This window comes from Urocitellus parryii, chromosome 4, assembly GCF_045843805.1.
Source record: "Urocitellus parryii isolate mUroPar1 chromosome 4, mUroPar1.hap1, whole genome shotgun sequence".
Taxonomy (NCBI): Eukaryota; Metazoa; Chordata; class Mammalia; order Rodentia; family Sciuridae; genus Urocitellus; species Urocitellus parryii.
In genome coordinates, this window is record NC_135534.1 from 168,406,626 (window position 1) to 168,426,370 (window position 19,745).

Below are 19,745 nucleotides of genomic sequence, written 5' to 3' on the forward strand. Positions count from 1 at the left end.
GCAAAGTGGAATAACACACCCTTATTTTCCCTGCTTTTTCTGGCCATCTCCTATCACCAGGATTCCCGATGTCCTTTTATCCTTTGTTTCATCAAATGACAGTATTTAAGCCTGAACTTTAAACTCTCTTTCTTTGAAATTTACTATAGAGATTTATTCCTTTCTCCAGGTTTTCTCCCATGCATAGCATGTGACATACATGTTAATAAACTTCAGTTTTATTTCTTTTGGTTAATTTGGTTTTTGCTATTGCAGTACTGGGGATTAAACCAAAGGCCTTACACAAGATAGACAAGCACTCTACCACTGAATCCCAGCTCTTTTTAAAATTCTGAGACAGGGTCTCACCAAGTTGCCCAGGCTGACCTTGAACTGTGATTCTCCTGCCTCAGCCTCCCAAATAGCTAGGATTATATACAAGTGTGTGCCCCAGCACCCAGCACTAGTCTTTGTTGTTGTTACAAGGATTCCCTGTTAGCAACTATAAAAGATTCGGAAAAATTTATTTGTCCCCTATTTTGATGTCTGCATCCTTCCTTGCCCTTCTCCAATCTGGGTCCAAACCAATCCTTTTAACATTCAAATCTTATCACTCACTCACTTCTTAGAGGCTTAAAGTCTCCAGAGAACAAACATACTCTCTTGCAAGGTCTCCAAGACCCTGCTATCTTTCAAGCTCCTTATCTATCACTCATATGTGCCTTCTTTTAGTTTTCAGGAATGCCACACTTTGCTCACCTCAAGGCCTTTGCATCTATGGTTCTGTCCCTCTGCCCAGAACTCCTCCATTCTACCCTGATGCATCCCACTCACCCTTCCATCTTACCTTAAATATTACTTCTGAGGCACTCTGTTAAAGACTGTGTGTGTGTGTGTGTGTGTGTTTATACAGAAGTAATTGTGGGTGGTTTTTGCACTTTGCATATTTGGCACATTGCATTTTCTTCTACTAAACTTTTCACACTTGTCACTGTTTATTTCACCTGTTCCTTCATCACTTTGTGCCAGCCCCTACTTGAGGCCTGAGTTTGCAACACTGAACAAGAGGGACCCCTATATTCATTGAGCTTCCACCCTTTATAATATCTCACTCCACTACTTGGTTTTAAGTTTCATGAGGAGAAGGGTATGTGAAATATTTAATAAATATCTGCTGACTGATTGAATGACCTCCTGAAGTAACCACTGTACTGGGCACATTGTAAATAAATACATATTGAGTTGGACAACTGCTTCCAGGCTGTCATGTTTGCAGAAAAAAAAAATATTTCAGATTAATTATGACAATTTTCATTTTATTATTTGATTTTTATTAAGAAATTATTTGTCCTCTTATCTCTGTTGCAATTAGTACAAATAATAAATGTGCAAAACAGTTTCAGAGTGAAAAATAATGAGAAGAAAATTAAGGGATGGGAGTAGTACGGTCTGGTGGTAGAACACTTGGCAAGTGTGTGTAAGGCTTTGGGTTCGAATCCCAGCACTGGGGAAAAAAGAAAGAGGAAAAAAAAAAAGAAGAAATAAAAGGAAGTTAGACCAATTATCTAATAAAGTAAAGGGATTTAAGTCACATTATATTGAATGTTTAAAGAAGTCCTCTCCAAGGAAGGGAAATTTGAGCTGAGACCTGAATTATCAAGAAACCAGCTACATATAAATCCAGGGCCAAGGGTTACAGACCTAAGGGACAAGAAGGGCAAAGGCTTGGGGGTGAGGAGTGGAAGGAAGAACTAATTTGGGGGCGGGCGGTGGTTGAGAAGCATAAAGAAGGCTGGGGTGGCTAAAATCTGGTGGGCAGGGGGAAAAGAAGCAAGAGAAGGTCAGAGAAATAGCCAGGGGCTTGCTCAGGAAGAGGTCCAGCAGGCCATGGTAAGGATTTAGGATTTCATTCTGGTTGCAGTAGGAAGATATTGAGTTGGTTTTTTGGGGTTGTATTTATTTATTTATTTTTTAAATTTTAGCAGAGAAGTAATATGATCTGTGGTTTCAAAGAAAATAATTATTGGCTATAGGCTGAAGAGTTATGCCCCTGTTGGCACTAAGATCTCTTAGAAAGTCAAAGATAACTAAAGGAAAAAGGAAAAAGAGATCTGATATTCAAAATAGTTCACTTCCCTTGGGCTATTATATAAAGTTTTCCATATCCTTCAGTCCTTTTGGTAATTTTTAAGTCTTCAACTTAAACAACTGCCTTCAGCTACGACCAACGGCAGAGCGTGGTCATCCGAGCTCTGCCTTTTGAAACTCACTGATGCGTCTTACATTTGTCAAGCTCATTATTTATGAGCAGCGAGCTATATAGTGACGTGAGAGTCATCCTCAGGGACACATCTGCCTGTCTTAGACTTGCCACGGCTTACCTCCAAGGAAAGAAGAAGGCTTCAGTTTTTTTATCATGTCATTAAAGAAACATGCTGTGGTATTTTTAGACTGGACCCTTCTTAAAGCATGGGATAATGACTTTGCTGACTCCTATTGATAACAAAAACACATCCAGGAGCTATAGAAACAGTGATGCCAAGTTACTATTTCTCAAATTAAGAAGGGCTGCTGAAGTGGATGAATAGGGACCCCTCTGCATTTTTTCCTTCTTCTATTTAGTTGTAACACAATTAAGACAGATACAACTAGTTTACCTTGCAGACGCTGGATTCACAGACAGCAGCCACAGTAAATAATCAAAAAACAGTGAGAATTCTTTGTTATTGTTTTTTGAATCAGGCCCTTGTCACATTGCCAGGCTGACCTCAAATGCAAGAGCCTCCTGTCTTAGCCTCCTGAGTGGTTGGGGTTACATGCGTGCACCACCATGCCCAGCTCTGAGAATTCCTTTAAGGAAAAAGGCAACAGCAGTTTTACTTACTCCCCCATACGGCTGCTTCCACTTCAGCAAAAGAGCATTAACTTTAGAAAAAGTCCTATCAGGAAATTCAGGCACTAGCAGCCAGAAGAGAACTTGTGTAGAGTTCTGAGCTCCCTGTTGAGAGTGCTGTGCCCAGCCAATGCTGTGGCTGACTTTAAAACATTTTTTTTTTTTTTTTTTGGTACTGAGAATTGAATCCATAAGTGCTTTACCACTGAATTACATCTCCAGCCCTTTTTAAAAACTATTGTTTTTTATTTTAAGACAGGGTCTTTCTGAGTTGCTAAGGCTGGCCTCCAACTTACCATCCTCTTGCCTCAGTCTCTAGAGTCACAGGGATTATAGGCATGCACCACTGGCTGTGGCTCACTTCAGAACTGCTGTTTCTGAATAGAAAGTAGAGGTCCCTTCAGTGGAAGGAAGTTCGAGACCCCTGGTAGATCCAAGAGGATAAGGGAGGTGCTTGGTGCAATCTCAGCAGGCAGCAACTGAGGGAGCCCTACTGGATGCGCAGAATGCCGGGGCAAGAGGACTAGATACTGGCAAGGGAATTAGAGATTGGCCAATGTTCTGCATGGAAAGGATTGGCATTAAGGAAGGGGGACTCTACCATTGGTCTGGATATCAGTGGTAGGACTCCTTTATGGAAAAACTGGGCAGAACTTAAATAGATCTAGTGGGTCTATTTATTGGGTAACTTTAAAAGTTCACTTTGAATAGTATGAAGTTTCCTCAGAAAACGAAAAATTAGAACTACAAAAGATCTAGCTATACTGCTCCTGGGTATTTTTCTGAAGGAAATAAAGTCAGCATACAAAAGAAATAACTGCATACTATTCATAATAGCCAATACATGGAATCAGCTTAGGTGCCTGTCAACAGATGAATGAATATGGTATCTATCACAATGGAGAATTATTCAGCCATAAAGAATGAAATCCTGTCATTTGCAGGAAAATAGATGCAACTGGAAGACCTCATGTCAAGTGAATAAGCCAGATATAGAAAGATAAGCAGCACTAGTTTTCTCTCATATGTGAAAACTAAAATTAAAAAAAAAAAAAGATCTGGGAGTAGAAGAAGAACTATTAGAGAAGTGGGGAGTAGGTGGGGGCAGGCAAGAGAAAATAGAAGGGAGGGTACATGACCAAAGCACAACATATGTAGGTATGGAAATGTCAGTGAAATCCACTAATTTGTTCAATTAATATACATTATTAATAATTATTCTTAAAAGACTAAAAAAGAAAAGTTCACATTGACAATGTCTTCTTGTCAGATTGTCCTGGAAAAGGCTATGATACTTTATCTGAAAACCCTGAGCCACGGGTGTTGGTCACATTTCCCCTAGGCCAACAGAGTGCCACAGGGGCCCTTCCTCAAAGGCCAGCTGCTGTATAGCACAAGATGGGGGGTGTGGGGTGATAAGGGGCTGTCAGAGATGAAATGCACACCTGTGGCACCTGAAATAACATCAAGTCCAGTCAGCCCACGTGTCATCCTAGACTGATAAGTACAGCCAGGTTCCACGGCCATTTAAAGAGTCAATGTGCTTTAGTCAACACGGGCCAAGTGAGAGAAATGACTAAGAAACCAGGGCTGAAATGTCCACAGAAGAAAGTACAGAAAACTACCTATAGGGTCCTTATTTCTGGAACTCTGAATGGTTTATTGGTATGTGCAGCTTCTAATTTAGAAGAAAACCACAGCAATTCTTGGCAGAAATACAGTACTGACAATATTATTCATAATAACATCAGCTGATATTTACTGAACATTTTCTACATACAAAGGCCCACGCATTATCTTATTAAAACCTTGCAGCAACCTTAAGCTCCAGGGATTCTGGTGTTAAAGAGCAGGAAAGAGGGTCAACAGACTAGGAAGTAAAAATGAAAAGCAGACAGATAGTTAGAATCCATACTCTGGGTTGAATATTAAAAATTGCAAGCACCAAATTGTATCGGTTCTCTCATTTGTTAGCTGTGAAACTATAGGGCATAACATGCAGCAAGTTGGCATACCTTCATCTTCTTCCCCCTCCCCCCCTTCCCTTTCTTCCTAGCCAGGAGACTTTTATCTTTAAAAGACACCCATACAATCAACCCTCAGCACACACACACAAAATTATTGAAGCATCTGTCTCATCTTATTAATGGTAGGTTTAGACAACTGGCATAGGTCTTCCTAGTTTCAAAAGGCCTTGAGTCAAACTCCACTTATTCCAGGTACAACGAAAAATTATCAAAGTCATGAGTTGAAACCTTTTATCTATGTAGAATCTCCTGTCAGGGCCTCATGCCTTAGTGTCATCGAAGAGCTAAACATTCTGCTCCTTCAAATTATCCTTTCATTTTTCATCCTTCACTTTACATTCCCCTCTCAAGCAGTCTTTGAACGTATTTATGTTTGTAGATTATGCAAAGGCATGCAAGTACCTGCCAAGAATGCTCATCTCACAGATGCTCCTGGCATAGTGGGAAAAATACACAGAGGAGTCAGAAACACCAGCAGGTCTCAGCACACGTGACCCCTGTCACCCCTCTGAGCCTCATTCCCCTTATCTAGAAAATAGGCAAAGCCCACCTTTTTTAAAAGATTGTCATGAAAAGTAATGAGCAATGAAATGTGTCTAATCTACAATAGAAACTCAATGAATGGTAGACACCATTATTTTAGTGTCTGCATAAAATGAAAGCTAGATAGGGCATAACCTGCTTAGCAAGGCAGGTATGAGATTGGCCTCTGACACGAACACTGAAATCACATTTCTTGGGGCATAAAATATTTTCTAAACCCCATTCAGAAACTAGTCTGTCCATAGAGGATAATTCAGAGCTGCTCCTCTGCAGGGTAAAGCAATGCAGCCATGTCTGGCTTATGCTAACCAATGGCTGTCTCCCTCATGGTACCGTCTATTATTAAATTCAGTTAATGCTGAATTGAATTATCTATGGAAAGGGCAGGGTCCCAGATAATCCAAAAGAGCATGTACTGTGCTTTATAAATCATTAATTCAATTTCTTTTCCATAATAACTACTTTAATAATATTAATAAAAACCTGGATAATGCTTTGCATTCTATAAAAATCCACATCCTTTGATGATGGAGAGAAACTCATGACCTCTCTGAGTCAGAAAGAAAGCCCTCCTGAACTTCAATAGCTGTTGTATACAATTTGCAAGGTAGGTAAGAGAGGTAGTCTCTAATGACATTCTAATGTAATGTATGAGACAATAATTATAGCAATGCCATTCAAATTTTATAATACTTCCTACATGCACATGAAGTACCACCAGTTAAATGCCTAGTCTGAATTAGTTCATTAGATCAGTGTGAATACAGTGCTGAAGAAATCAGAGAGCTAATTTTTTTTTCAGAGACCAATTAGCATCTTTCTTTTTGTGGTCCCCCAAGAGTATATGATAGGGATACCGCAGTGACTAGGTAGAGTGAGGTGAAAAGTCATCAGCTCTCCTGGATAAATACCACAAAGCATATGTCCTACTAATCAATGGGCCCTCTGAACCTTGCTTTCTAAGAGGTTTATATTCCTATGATACTATGATGTACCTTCAACCAGAGACATACTGTGAAATTCTCAACGCAACCTCAATTTGTATTTATTCAATCAACATTGCCAAGTGCATACTGCGTGCAGAAGACTGCCTCCGCAATTGCTTTATCTATAGCAGGGGTTCTCCAAGCATGTATGGATCCTTGGGAGTCCTTTTGGCAACAAGTATTCAAGTTCAGGAGAGCTTTCTCTCTGGGTCAGGGAGGTCATGGGTTTCTTCACAACATCAATTGTTACATAGCTATGAATCCCTGGGGTTCCTTTCAGAGGTACACAGAGTCTTCCCCTTTCCAACTACACATCTGTGTGAGCCTGAACTTGAAGCAAAACAACATATCAGAATCCACTGTTGTGCAGAAGCAGATGTGAGAATCCCTTAGTCTACTATAAAATCACAAGTTAAAGAGACTTGTAAAAGGTAATATCATGCCATTCTTCTTCCTCAGAAAATTTACTTTGTTTTGGGAAATACAATTATTTTTCATTTGAAGATATTATTTGATACATATACATTAAGTTTATTATTTTTAATGAGTTGTTAATTAATATTTCTAAAATGTCCTAAGTTTAATTTCTAATATGATAATTACTAATACATATAACCCACATAAACAAAAGATTTCTCTGGGATTTTCAATAATTTTTAAGAGTAGGAAGAGGTTCTGAGACCAAAAGAGTTTTGAGAACCACTGTTCTAAATCTCTCTTATTTGAATTTACAGCATTTCAAGTCCCTTTGTCCTCGTTGTCTTGGAAGAATTTATTGCTATCTAAAATGATCAGTCATCCATCTTCCTATTATTTTAGCCTGCGCCACTCTGGAAATACCAAGTTCCTAAGCGTCCATATCTACATAAACTATTTCTCTCTTTCTTTTATCATTCTAACACTGAACCTCTTCAAGCATTAAATGGTGTGTTACAGTTGGATATGCTGGCACATGACTGTAATCCCAGCGACTGGGAGGCTGAGGCAGGAGGATTGAACATTCAAGGCCAGTCTTAGCAAAATGATGAGATTCTCAGCAAGACACCATCTCAAAAAATGAAAAGGACTGGGGGATGTAGTTCAGTGGTTAAAAAAAAATTTATTAAGGATTTAGCAGGGGAAAAAAATCAACTACATCTGTGATTTTACAGATTTCATCTTTTATTTTCTCTTTCTGAGGAGTTCAAGTTAATCCAATCAGGCACCCCAACTCTTCAGTGCCTTCATCATTAGAGAGGCCACTCTCTGGACCACCTTCTACTCTTATACACTCTTCTGAGTTGACTCAAAAGCCAGGCACTCGGACTTCAAGAACAACCACCAGGGTTTTTGATAAGACGGTGACAATTTAGTTTGCTTTTAGGACACTTCCTGACCATGCCCAGAATTTCATTAGCATTGGCACTAGATTGGACTTCAGGGTACCAATGTGTGCATGTCTGGTCTCTTCCATTGAGTTGTCAATGGTCAACTTTAAATAATTAAAAGAGGAATAGCATATATATGAAACACATTCTGTTTTTGCACTTATGCATAATCACTAATCAAACACAGCATTTCGTCTCATGAAAGAATATTCTGAGAGAACACAGCCATTGTACTTATCTCATGTCCCTAGTGATTTGATTCAGTTTCCAGTAAACGGAAATGTCTGCCATTTACTTCACTCATCTTCAAATTGAGGAGTAGGGAATAAAAAGAAAGAAAACATAAAATATCCCACATAAACCTACTTTTGTTTCCCTTTATCCTTTTAGATGTCACCTGTAAATGTGGCTTGGATATTGGGAAGAAAGGAGACAAACTCTTTCAAGGTAATCATGAAGGTATTTTCACAAGCACATTGAAACTTTAAACAGAAACATACATGAAAAAGCCAATCTAAATTTTTCAACTTGAAAAGAAATGTTTTATCTCTATCTCTATCATTTTAAGAGTTATAGACATTGCTTTCCTCTTATTTGTTTTTAAGTTATTCTGTTTTTGGAGAGGAGAAACATCGTAATTTCACTGAAGGTAGCTTAACAAAAAGCTCTATAGATCTGTAGTTAGGCAAGTCTGGATGCTAAGCCTGGATCAACCACCTATTATACAGGTGACTTTGGGAGTAAAAATGTACTGTTTCCTTATTTGAAAATAGGATTAGCAATAATAATAGTCAATCAGGGATACTGTGTGATTAGAAAAAAAAATATACATATTTGGGGGTGAACACAGTGCTTGCCCCCAAAGTAGGTAATTAAAGTTAAAATATAACTATATTTTTTGAACTTTGAAATTACTGCCTTACACAAAAAAAAAATGGAATATATGGAATTTATTCAGCTGATATTCAAGTTTTGATTAATTGATAGCCTAATGGATGTGGAAAAATTTTTTTTCCATGATTATAGTAACTGACATTATCTATGGCTTTTCTCAATTTTTACTTCAACCGAGAGATAAATGGACATAGAATACTTTAGGTAAAATTCTATAAACCAGGCAGTATAAAGTACAATAAATCAGAGGTCTTCCCTTTTTATGTCACCGTGAAAAGGAAATTAAGCTAAAATTTATTCAGCACTTAACAAGAACAGGCCAAGTGCTTGACTTGCATGATGTCACTTAATTCTCGTTACCTTACAAAGAAGGTTTTATTATTCTTACCCACTTTTCAGATAAGGAGAGAGTCTTGGAGAGGTTCAGGGATCACCAAGTTTACATAGCACACAGGGAAAGGAGAAGATCTAAATCAGAACTGAACATGAGCCCTTGACCTTGACACTAATTCTGGAACACAGAAATCAAATGGGTCATTATTTCACATGCTTCGATAGCTACTGCCCTCAGATGTGTCCTGGGACCTGGGACCAATTGTTGACATATTTGCTCACATTTCTCTTCAGAGACATGGAAGATAGCTGGCCTTAGTGGTAAGCTCTTTTTCCCCACTATGGGATGGCCACATATCTGATGGCCATAACAGTGAATCTCCAATATTCAACAACACTCTTCCTTCTGCTGCAGATGGCTATGGCAGGTTCCCTAGCTAGGCCAGGCAATCACAGTGATGTTGAGGGAAGGGTTAGTGATCGCCCAGTGCTGAGGCCAATTTGTGCTGTCCCATTAGGCATTAGGGCTCCATCACTTCAGCTAGACCAGAGGCCAGGTGGGGAGCCTGCCATTGCCGGCAGGTTGCCAGGGGATGTGACAGAGGAAGTGGGCAATAAACCAACATCCGATTATTGCCTGAAGCTTCTCCCTTAAATCATCACTGCTCTCCAGTGCTGGTGACCTGGGCAGCGTGATGGGAATCACTAAAAGCCTACTGTTTTGTCGAAGAACATTTTTTTTTCCCCTTAGAAATAGCTAAGACATCAGTTTGTCTCCTGAGAAGGCATCTTAATTTCTAAAGGATCCATTAAATGTATCACTAAAGATGTGTTCAGGATTCTTTGCCAAGCTTTCTTTCAATATAAAACTTTACCTGAGAACTAAAAATACTGGCCAAGTGACACAACGAGGCAGCCACCTCAGGACTTTCAGGAATACATTTGTTCTTTAATATACATTATACAGTGGCATCAATCGATTTATATTTGCACAATAGCAACCACTTCACCAGGCACTACTTTCTACAGTGTCAAGCTGGGTGCTGCTGCCTACAGCAAAAACAAGAAGTGAAAGTGGCTTTGAGTAGGCCACATTTGCTGCACATGTGAAATGTCCTCTCCAGTTCTATTGTGCACCCCTTCCTGCTTCTAGCTGTCAATGCCAAGGGAAATCAGTCTCATCCCTGCAATGTTTACTGTTCCTTCCACTGGCTCCACAAGATAGAGCAAAAGATGAGGGGAACATGAATGATCAACTGCGCGCGCAAAGGCTAGATCTAATTATGAATTTTCCCCTGAGGTTCCTTCCTTTCTCAGTTCCGTTCATCTGATCAGTCTACTTCATCACACTGAGACTGTGTGGTATGGAGGAAACTAACATTTCAACCTTAGCCACTCTATGTCCCAACATTGTGCCAGGTGTTCTACATGTAGCATGCTATTTAATACTCTCAACAGTCCCACCAATGCATCTGCAGACAAGGAAACAGGCTCAGAGAGACTGAACATTTGCTAATAAAAGTTGATGACTAGGATCACACTCAGGTCTTACAGGGACTAGTATGTCTTTTCCCTTTAACCACCCCTCCTCCCTTCCCAAACTGGCTTGTCTTCCCAGATCATCCCTTTCACTAGAAGACTGAAGGGGAAAAATTGATTATGTGAGGGGAAACACAGATAGAATTATCAATTAGAATTTGAAATTAGCATGAAGTTTTAAAGAATGGTTTCCTCTGCAGAGGCCTCTACAGGTAAGACCTCTCTAGGCCTACAAAGGTACTCGGTCAATCCAAAGGGGAGGCAGGGCACTGGTGGGGAGCAGAGAGAAGGCCTCTGGGGTCAGGGCCCTGCTGCTATGTCCCCTCACACTTGGTGCTGAGCTGGCCTGCCTCCCCAAGCACCACTAGCTTTCAGGACTCAGCCTTTGTTGATGCCATGGCTACAAGTGACCAGCCACTAATGGAGCAGCAGATGCCCTCTTCCCTACTCAATTATGGCCTTTTTTTTAAATTGCTGGCCTCCACTGAATATCACATGTCCCAATTTCCCTTCCCAGCTGGTGCTGAGATGTAACAACTTGTCACCTGAGATATGGCCCATTAAAATTACATTGCACAGGTAATGGAGAACCCAGAGCAAGTCAGGACAGCAGGTGATTAGCCTTAACTTACAGGACTGTCTTCAAGCCTCTGTCTCCACTGTCTTTTGCTCTGCTTCTTAGCATATTGGAGGCTCTTTCAAGGGGTATCTCTTGGGATTTGTTGAGAAGGGATGGTTATTTAACACTGTCCTCATTAACTCAGCCACCAAGTCACTAAAGTATCGGGTCGCAATATAAGGGTAGAGTTGTGACCCTCCACAATGCACCATCAATTCTCCAGTGGCAGTGGTGGAGGCTTGGGGGAGGGGAGTAGATTCATCTGTCTCTGCATGTTTTCCACAAACAAGCAACTGAACAAAGTGGGTACTATCAGATTTTAGAAGAGGCAAGTTCTTGAAAGACACAGAGTCTCAGACTTCCCACCTGCAGTAATTTGCATCAAATGTAGGAGCCTGTTGCAAGGCCCTCCTGTGACTGCTGGTTTTCTCTTAGGATGTTCTTTAGAGAGGATTCAACAACTGAGGCAATAGGCAGGGGAAATCCAAGGGCAATGCTTACTCTGGGGTAAGAACACCATGGACTTGAGAGGTTGGTGTAGTGAGAACAGGGCTTTGGAGCCCAGCTGTGTTCTCTGTGCTGCCTGTGTGATCCTCGGCAAGTTATATTTTTGAGTCTCAATTTTCTGGTCTGTGAAATGGAAATCATACTACTACTGCCTGATGAACTTGTTTTACAGGTTAAATGATGTACCATACATAAAATATTAAGGTAGTATAAATTCAGAAAGTGGCAAATTTCCTTTTATGCCCTCCCAACTAGTAAATTCCTAGGAACCAAACAATTTTACCAGATTCCAAAAGCAAATCCTGTTTCCAGAGCCTTGGAAACACTTCCCAGTTCACAAGCCTATTCAGGGGAGGCAGGCAAGAGGGGGCTCCACTCCTGGCAGTAATGGTCTGAGGACACTTACTCTATTTTTGAGATATATAATCCAAGTAACCTTACCCAACATTGGTTTTAATAAGCAGAATTGCCCTAGATGGGACCAGTGGGCACTCCCTGACTTCTCTAGCTAATCTGCACTCACTCTCTGCTGTGGTTAGCTGATTTGATATTGAACATGAGCAGGTTTAGCACTCTTGTCTTTGGAAAACCAACAGTAAAGACCCTTCCTAGTGGCTGTCTCTCTAAAGATTTAGGTGGTCATCCCTGAAGCAAGGATTTGGTCTAGCCTCCCAAAAAACAGTAGAATTTTCCAAAGCCTATGAAAGATGACAACCTGAAGAATTTGTGATTTCCATCACAGAGTGATTCAGAAAGGAAGTCTCATACTTTTTGTAAAATCTTATTGAGTCTTAAAATACAGTTTATTATTCTGCAGAAATTGTCTAGTAGTCTCCATGCATTTTGGCTAATAGTTATATAGAAATGTCTGGGGGTGGAGGGGAGAACACTAACATACATTACTTTTAGTAACTCATGTCTCAAACTCTGGGATATGTGTTTACACTCATATTGTCTCATTTAATCCTTACAATGGCATGATAAAGTCAGGATTATAATCCTTAGTTAACAAACAGAAAAATGGAAACTTAGAGATAACATCACATGGCAGCTCATAAAGGGCAGAGCTAATTAATTAAACCCAAATCTGTGTATGAGTCTACAGTGCTAGTTCTACCATACTGTAAATACATTTTGTTGAATGCACATTTTTGTCTTGCCAGAGTTACGTGGATTTATATCTAAACTTAAAAATATAAGGGAGACACACAGCAGAAAATTTAAAAGTTAAAACATACACGCTAATTATAAACTGAACCCTTCACCATCTGAGAAGCCCATCCCTAGGGGTATTTTTACATTCTCACATTCCTTGCCACAATATTTTGAAGGAGGATGAAATCAGATGTGGTCTCATGAGAGAGATTGCCAAAGGGATACAGCCATTTCCACAGTGCATCTGACACTGGATAAACTACTCATGTTAGAAAAATGTGCAGAGTGATTTTAGCAACCAGCCATCTGGACATTATACAAACTGCTCAAAGACAGGGACTCTGGATGCTTTGCTCTGTTGGTAACTAAACCAAGACCTGATCCTGCACAGCAAACATTCATTGAATGGGTGAGTGAGTGAATGAATGAATGAATAGTAGCAGCAGGGAATGGTGGACTAGCAATGGGTTTTTATGAGACTAAGGAATCTTCTGCCCCATCTCAGAAGGGAGCATGGAAGTTACAGTACCTGGACACATTCCCGAGGCATTTTGGTGGTGATTTTTTTTTCTTAGAGGAGCAAAAACCAAAACAAAAACCATATATTTAAAAGTTCTAGGGGGAAAAAATGAAAATTTCTCCATCCTACATGTCTAGCTAAAACCATTCATTGAAAAGCCTCCAACCATTGAAGGAAGATCTGTGAAATAATGATACACACTATGAACCATAGTAGAGTGTGATGACAGCACAGGTTTTTTGACTAAACTCAAACTCTTGACTCCTAAATTCTGTAGTAGCAGTGCAAGAGTAAGAAAGCCCTTTATCTTGTTTAAATGTCAGCTTTCTCACTGGTAAAACAGAATGTTAACTTCATTTTTACTCCATTTGAGCTACTGTAGGAATTAAGAAAGACTAAGTAGCAGGTACTGTCTAGTGTTCAGCAGGCTCCGTAGAGGTGAATTCACTTCCCTGATCTTTCCTGACACAAGACTATTTGGGGAAGGCAGGGAAGAGGGGGCTCCACTCCTGGCTCCCATTTTATTAAAAAAAACAAACCAACAACAACAACATCACACACATGCACACACAGAGGTGGGTGAGCTTATGTAATTGTGTTTTATATGTTCTTATTCCTCCTTTTCAAAGACTTTTAAAAAACAAATGAGTCAGAGAAGTTCTAAGCTTTCTACCCAATTTTTTCCCTGAGTTTCAGAACTAAAATATTACCTTATTATATAACAGGAAAACAGGGAAGCCAGAGAGGCAAGAACACAGAACTTATTCTAATTAGACAGCAACAGAATCTTTTTTTTTTTTTTTTTAATGTCTTGTGGTTTTCTGTTTTTCTGTCTTGGCTGTTATCTCTGAAGGTGGTTACAGAGAGAATCCAGGAGATAGCCCTTGCTTCTGAAGTTTGCGCTGTTTTAAGGACTTCCCAGAAACATCTGTTGAGTTCCTTACCAAGGAAGCCCTAGGCGTTCAAGGGAAAGTGGAGGAGACTGTGGTTTACAAGGGAGCCACATCTGTTTGGTATTCTCCCATCGGGGAAAGCTGGACTTCTGGACCGGCATGGGTCTCCTTGTTAAACTTGAATCTAGCAACAGATGAAAGCCTTTCTTAGTGTTTCAATGGCAGAGACCAACAGCCGTTTATATCCTTTAATTCCTAACTCAGGGTGAAGCCTTCACAGCTGTTGGTATTTTCCGGTTCCATTTCCTTGGATCACAGTGGCGAGGAAGTGAAGTTTGACCCCCCTCCCAGTCCCCAGGCAGGAACACAGAAAGATGCCCAGGATTGAAAGCTGAAAATTCTAAGCAGAAGTCCCCTTTTCTTGCCCTCCCAGAGATCTGCTGTTTGCCTAGAATTCTTTTTAATGTTATCCGGACAGACATCTTGATGGTTTCCATGATAATGAGTCATGACAGCGCAAAGATCAAAAGGAATAAAAGTAGGCTAGAATCAGGGGGAGGAAGAAGAGGCTGAAATGGAGTGTAGAAGAGAAAGTGGCTCCTAAAAGTAGGTCCAAAAGACACCAACAACATCTGAGAGCAAATCACAGAGAGACGTGGGATGCTGATGAATATCTTCATAGTGATGGGGGATGCTGGTCCTTTTTAATCGACTCCTAACATTTCACCTTGGAAAAGCTAAACAGAAAACGAAACAAGGTAGAAACAAGGTGCAGAAAGTAACCAAGAATGTTGACAAAGAGATTCAGAGACATGTGTTACACTTGCTTTGTCCATCAGTGCCATAAACATATTGGGACTTGAAAAGATTATTTTGCATCCACCTGTTCATCCATCCAATCATTTATACGGTAAGAGGACTGGACTTTGTGCTGGGATATTCAAATGCATAGGATGTTTCCTATAATTTTAAGGGGTTCACATTCTAATGGGTGAAAGCTTCAATGGAGGACATAGCTCTCAGCTGGGCCTCCAAGGATGCTCAAGGATTGCCTAGACAGAGAAGTGGATGGTTATAGAGAGAGCATGGGGCAAAAACCAGAATAGGAAACTGAATGCTTCCGTGGGAAGAACAAGAATTCTGGGTGGTTACAATTAACGGAAGAGTGGTATGTGTTTATGAAAACTGAAGGTTCATAAGGAACTCAAACAGCTCATCAGAAATAACCCAATTAAAGGGCTGGGGATATAGCTCAGTTGGTAGAGTGCTTGCCTTTCATGCACAAGGCCCTGGGTTCAATCCCCAGCACCACCAAAAAAAAAAAAAAAAAGAAAGAACTCAATTAAAAATACCCAAAGGAGCCTGTAGTCCCAGCAACTAAGAAGGGCACAGGATGACAGGATGAGGATCACAAGTCCAAAACCAACCTCAGCAACTTAGCAAGTCCCTAAACAACTTAGCAGAGACCCTGTCTCAAAATTTTTAAAAAAAGGGCTGGGGATGTGGCTCATTGGTTAAGTACCCTGGATTCAATCCCCAGTACCAAATAAATAAATAAATAAATAGAAATTTTAAAAACAATAATAAATAAAAATACACAAAGTATCTGTCTGAATAAACTCTTCTAAAAACAAGACTTGCAAATGGCCAACAGGTATATGAGTGGATAATGAAAACCATGGTGTATGCATAAAGTCGTATTTATCCAGTAGATGAATGGATAAAAAAATGTAGCATATATACACAATGGAATACTATTCAGTCTTTGAAAGGAAGAAAATCCTGTCATTTATGGATGAACCTAGAGATTATGTTAAGTAAAAAAAAAAAAAAAAAAAGTCAGGCTCAGAAAGACAAATAACATATGATCTTATTTATATATGAAATCCAAAAAAGTTTAATTTGTAAGAGTAGAGTAGAATGCGTGCTACCAGGGGTTGGGGAAGGGGTAGCTGGGGAGATGTTTGTCAAGGGACACAAAATTTCAGTTAGCTAAAAGGATTAAGTTCTTGAGATCACTTGTACAACACAGTGACTATAGTCTTTTTTTGTTGTTGTTCTAATTAATTACACATGACAATGAATGCATTTTGACACAATGTATACAAATGGAGCACAACTTCTCATTCCTCTGGCTGTACAAGGTGCTGAATCACACCACTAATATAATCATACATGCATATGGCATAATAGCATCTGTCTCATTCTACTGTCCTTCCCATCCCCACTACCCCATCCCTTCCCTCACTCCCCTCTGCACAATCCAAGTGTTTTTTGCTGTGTTTTGTTTTTTCTTTTTTCCTTTTTTTAAATTAATTTATTTATTTTTTATTATTTCTTACTTACATCACAATAGAGTGCATTACATTCCTAATTTTTTTGCATTGCAATTCTTAATACACCTTTATACACAATTTATCAAATCTCTGTTTTGTTTTTTAAATACAGGTTTTTAGGTCTCACCTAAGAGATTCTGATTTAGTTGTTAAAGGGAAGGATCAAGAATTTGTATTTTGAACAGAAGGCCCAAGTAATTCTGACATAATAAAAGTTTGATGACTCTAACTTATATAGCTTAATGTTTCCGAAAAGGTGATGACAATCTTTCTTCTGTTTTTTAAAATAAAGATACTGGGTCAAATTAGGAAACACCACATACTAAAGTATTCTCTTCTTGGAAATTTATAATGCACAGCGACATATTAAAAGTCCTGTGGTAAAGAAATCAATTTCACTCAGGATTTCCCAGATGTATTTTTCCATGGGGGTGGGGTGGGCGAATCATAGTAAAAGCTCTCAGAATACCAGTGTGCTCTGGACCACGGACTAGATAGAACTGAAACAAAGGAGTCGACTTGTTCCCTGAGCATACTGAATAAGGAAATGTCTAGAAAAAGAAAGCAAAGTCAGTGACTCTGGGGGACATGGAGGCATCCACCCATTTCCTCCGAAGTCTAAAACCTCCTATGATGCCCTGTTTTCCAAGCAGACAGCCAGGAGCTGCTTTGCTCTCAAGTAACACACATGGCTCTTCATTGCAATTCCTGTTCAGCAATGCTATCTGGTAACCACAGCTGCCAGGGAGAAGGAGTGCCCAAAGTTCAAAGTATCCAGGAGCAGGCACAGGGGAAGGACCAAAGAGGAGGTATCTTTGTGCACATTTATCTATCTTTATTATTATCATATGTTCTGCTCAGAGCTTTGCCCATTGTTTCTAAGTTTTCTGGAAGAGGAAAATTCCTCCCGGCACTCTAAGTAGCCTCTGGCAGTCAATGAAAGTACAAAAAGACAAGAGCCTGAGGAATTCCCATCCCTCCCAGGTGCCCAGAGGAGTTTTTTTTTAATCTACCTTCTGTGCCTCTATGCACACTACCATACAGTCCACCTCCTTCCTGCTTACGAGAGACAAGAGATAAAGAGGGAATTGGAAAAGCCACAGCAACAGGATTCTGACAAATCGGTTTGTGTGCTGAATATTTCAAGATGTACCATACGACACCAATCAATTTATACACATTTTTTTTTTTGGTATAAACTTAATTACTTCCATGTGGCCCTTCTCAACTTTCCACATGCCTCATGGGGACACCCCCCATCTAAAAGTGATTTCAACAGTATGCTTCAAATACTTTTTTTAAAAAAATGCCTCAGTCATCTCAGAGCTTTTCAAGAAGGCTTTCTAATAGCACAATATTTATTCAATCATTCCAGAAATATTTCCTGAGAGCCCCCACAGGCTTCAGGACACTGTACTAGGCACTGCAGATATGATAATGGAAGTAGAGTATTGTTCATTCCTGTTGAGCCCCAGGAATAAAACACTGAATTTTAAATTTAGCCCACCAATGTTCCACAGCAGAAAGAAATGCAAGAGACAGAGAAGGTTTGGTCCTTCCTCTTAAGTTTCATGGCTTATAGTACAAAACAAACCAAAGCATTTGCATTTCAAGAGTTCTGGCAGGTCCAGCAGCTATGCAAGGGTTGGAGTTAACAGTGCAGCTTGGAATTAATAAGTTATGATAGGAGAGGGAGCAGAATGCCAGGATCTTCATTTCCCCAAAATGTGAACCCCTATTTGTTTGCTTCCCAAACAAATTCATGGATTCCCACACTGGAGCTTATTAATCCTAAAAGATAAATATTGCCAGTAATGCACCAGAGTCAATATAACCTTAAGTAGTCAATCAATCAAGAAACAAAAATCTTACCAAGATAACTGGGTAAGTGTGGAGTCTAGTCCTAAGAAAGCCAATAAGATCAAATCTAACATTGGATCAGATTTCTCCAGCATGTGACGCAAGTACCACTGGGGGCCACAAAATAATCGTCAGTGCTTCATAAATGATTTTTTTAAATTTCAATAAGGTTCTTAGGTATGGAGAAAAAAATTACAGGTAGAATTTGAGAAGTTGGGCATCATGGTAAGTGCCAATTTCAATAAGGTTCTTAGGTATGGAGAAAAAAAATTACAGGTTTATGACTGATAGAATTCGAGAAGCTGGGCATCATGGTGAGTGCCGTAATCCCAGTGACTTGAGAGGCTGAGGCAGAAGGATCACAAGTTCAAGGCCAGCTTCAGCAATTTAGTGAGGCCCTATGCAACTTAGTGAGACCCTATCTCAAAACCAAAGCTAAAAAGGGCTGGGGATATGACTCAGAGCCCCTGGGTTCAATCTCCAAACAGAAAAAAGAAAAGATAAAAATAGAATTGGGGGAAACACTGCCATGGGTATTGTCCAGCGTCACAGGCAGCTGGGGAGAATCCCCTTCTGCACACTTTTTGAGCTTGGGTAGGGATAGGTATCAAAAAAATAAACAAATACAGCCCAAGAAGCTGGTCATAGACTTACCCACACATGTTGGAAATATATCCTCATTATTGATCTGGACCTCGATCCAATCCATAAGAAGGTTCATGTACTGGGGAGCTGGCAATGCAGTCGGTTTCTTATACTTAAGGTCATCCTGCCACCGATACTCATATTTGGGGCCCCCTGACATCACAGGGCAGGTCTGCTCGGTACAGAATTCACAGATGGTGCCATAGATGAGGTTGATACGATTGAAGAAGTCCACCACGTGCACCGCCACCCAGTCATTCTGGTCTTCCCCACTAGGCAGCTGCACGGCTGCCTTCAGGTCCACGCCTGAGTTGAGGGACGCCTGAGCCCGCTTGTGCAGCTCAAACCTCTGTGTGCCAGGTTCAAATTTTCTCTTGGGCCGAAAGGTCTTGTCCTTGTTGAATACCTGCTTCAGGGCTATAGACATGGTTTCCTCCTTCTCTTCCTTTCTTTGACAGGAAGCAAAAAGGCACTTGGAACTTTTCAGTGAGAGATCACAGCCCAACAGCGTTTTCCACTGCCAGCCTTCTGGCCCCAGCCTTGCAGCCTCCAACTTATAATCTCTCTTAAATGGCCCCTCCCATCTTCTTCTTCAGTGTTATCCAAGGGAACTTCATGTTCCTTCCTAAAGGCAGAAGAGAAGGGAATT

General features: G+C 40.1%; 1 protein-coding gene and 1 non-coding gene across 3 annotated transcripts in view; one reads left to right on the forward strand and one right to left on the reverse strand.

Annotated features, from left to right (window-relative positions):
• Positions 1–19,745, reverse strand: part of Mob3b (MOB kinase activator 3B) — a 187,682-nt gene that overhangs the window by 100,683 nt on the left and 67,254 nt on the right. For both annotated transcript variants that reach the window (XM_026387906.2, XM_077797891.1), the window contains exon 2: positions 19,106–19,721. In XM_026387906.2, coding sequence (XP_026243691.1) covers positions 19,106–19,523 — 418 coding nt within the window. In that variant the 5' untranslated portion in view covers positions 19,524–19,721. The remainder of the gene's footprint in view (positions 1–19,105; positions 19,722–19,745) is intronic.
• On the forward strand, positions 15,497–15,569 carry Trnae-uuc (transfer RNA glutamic acid (anticodon UUC)). The gene has a single exon. It is a non-coding gene; the product is annotated as a tRNA-Glu (tRNA).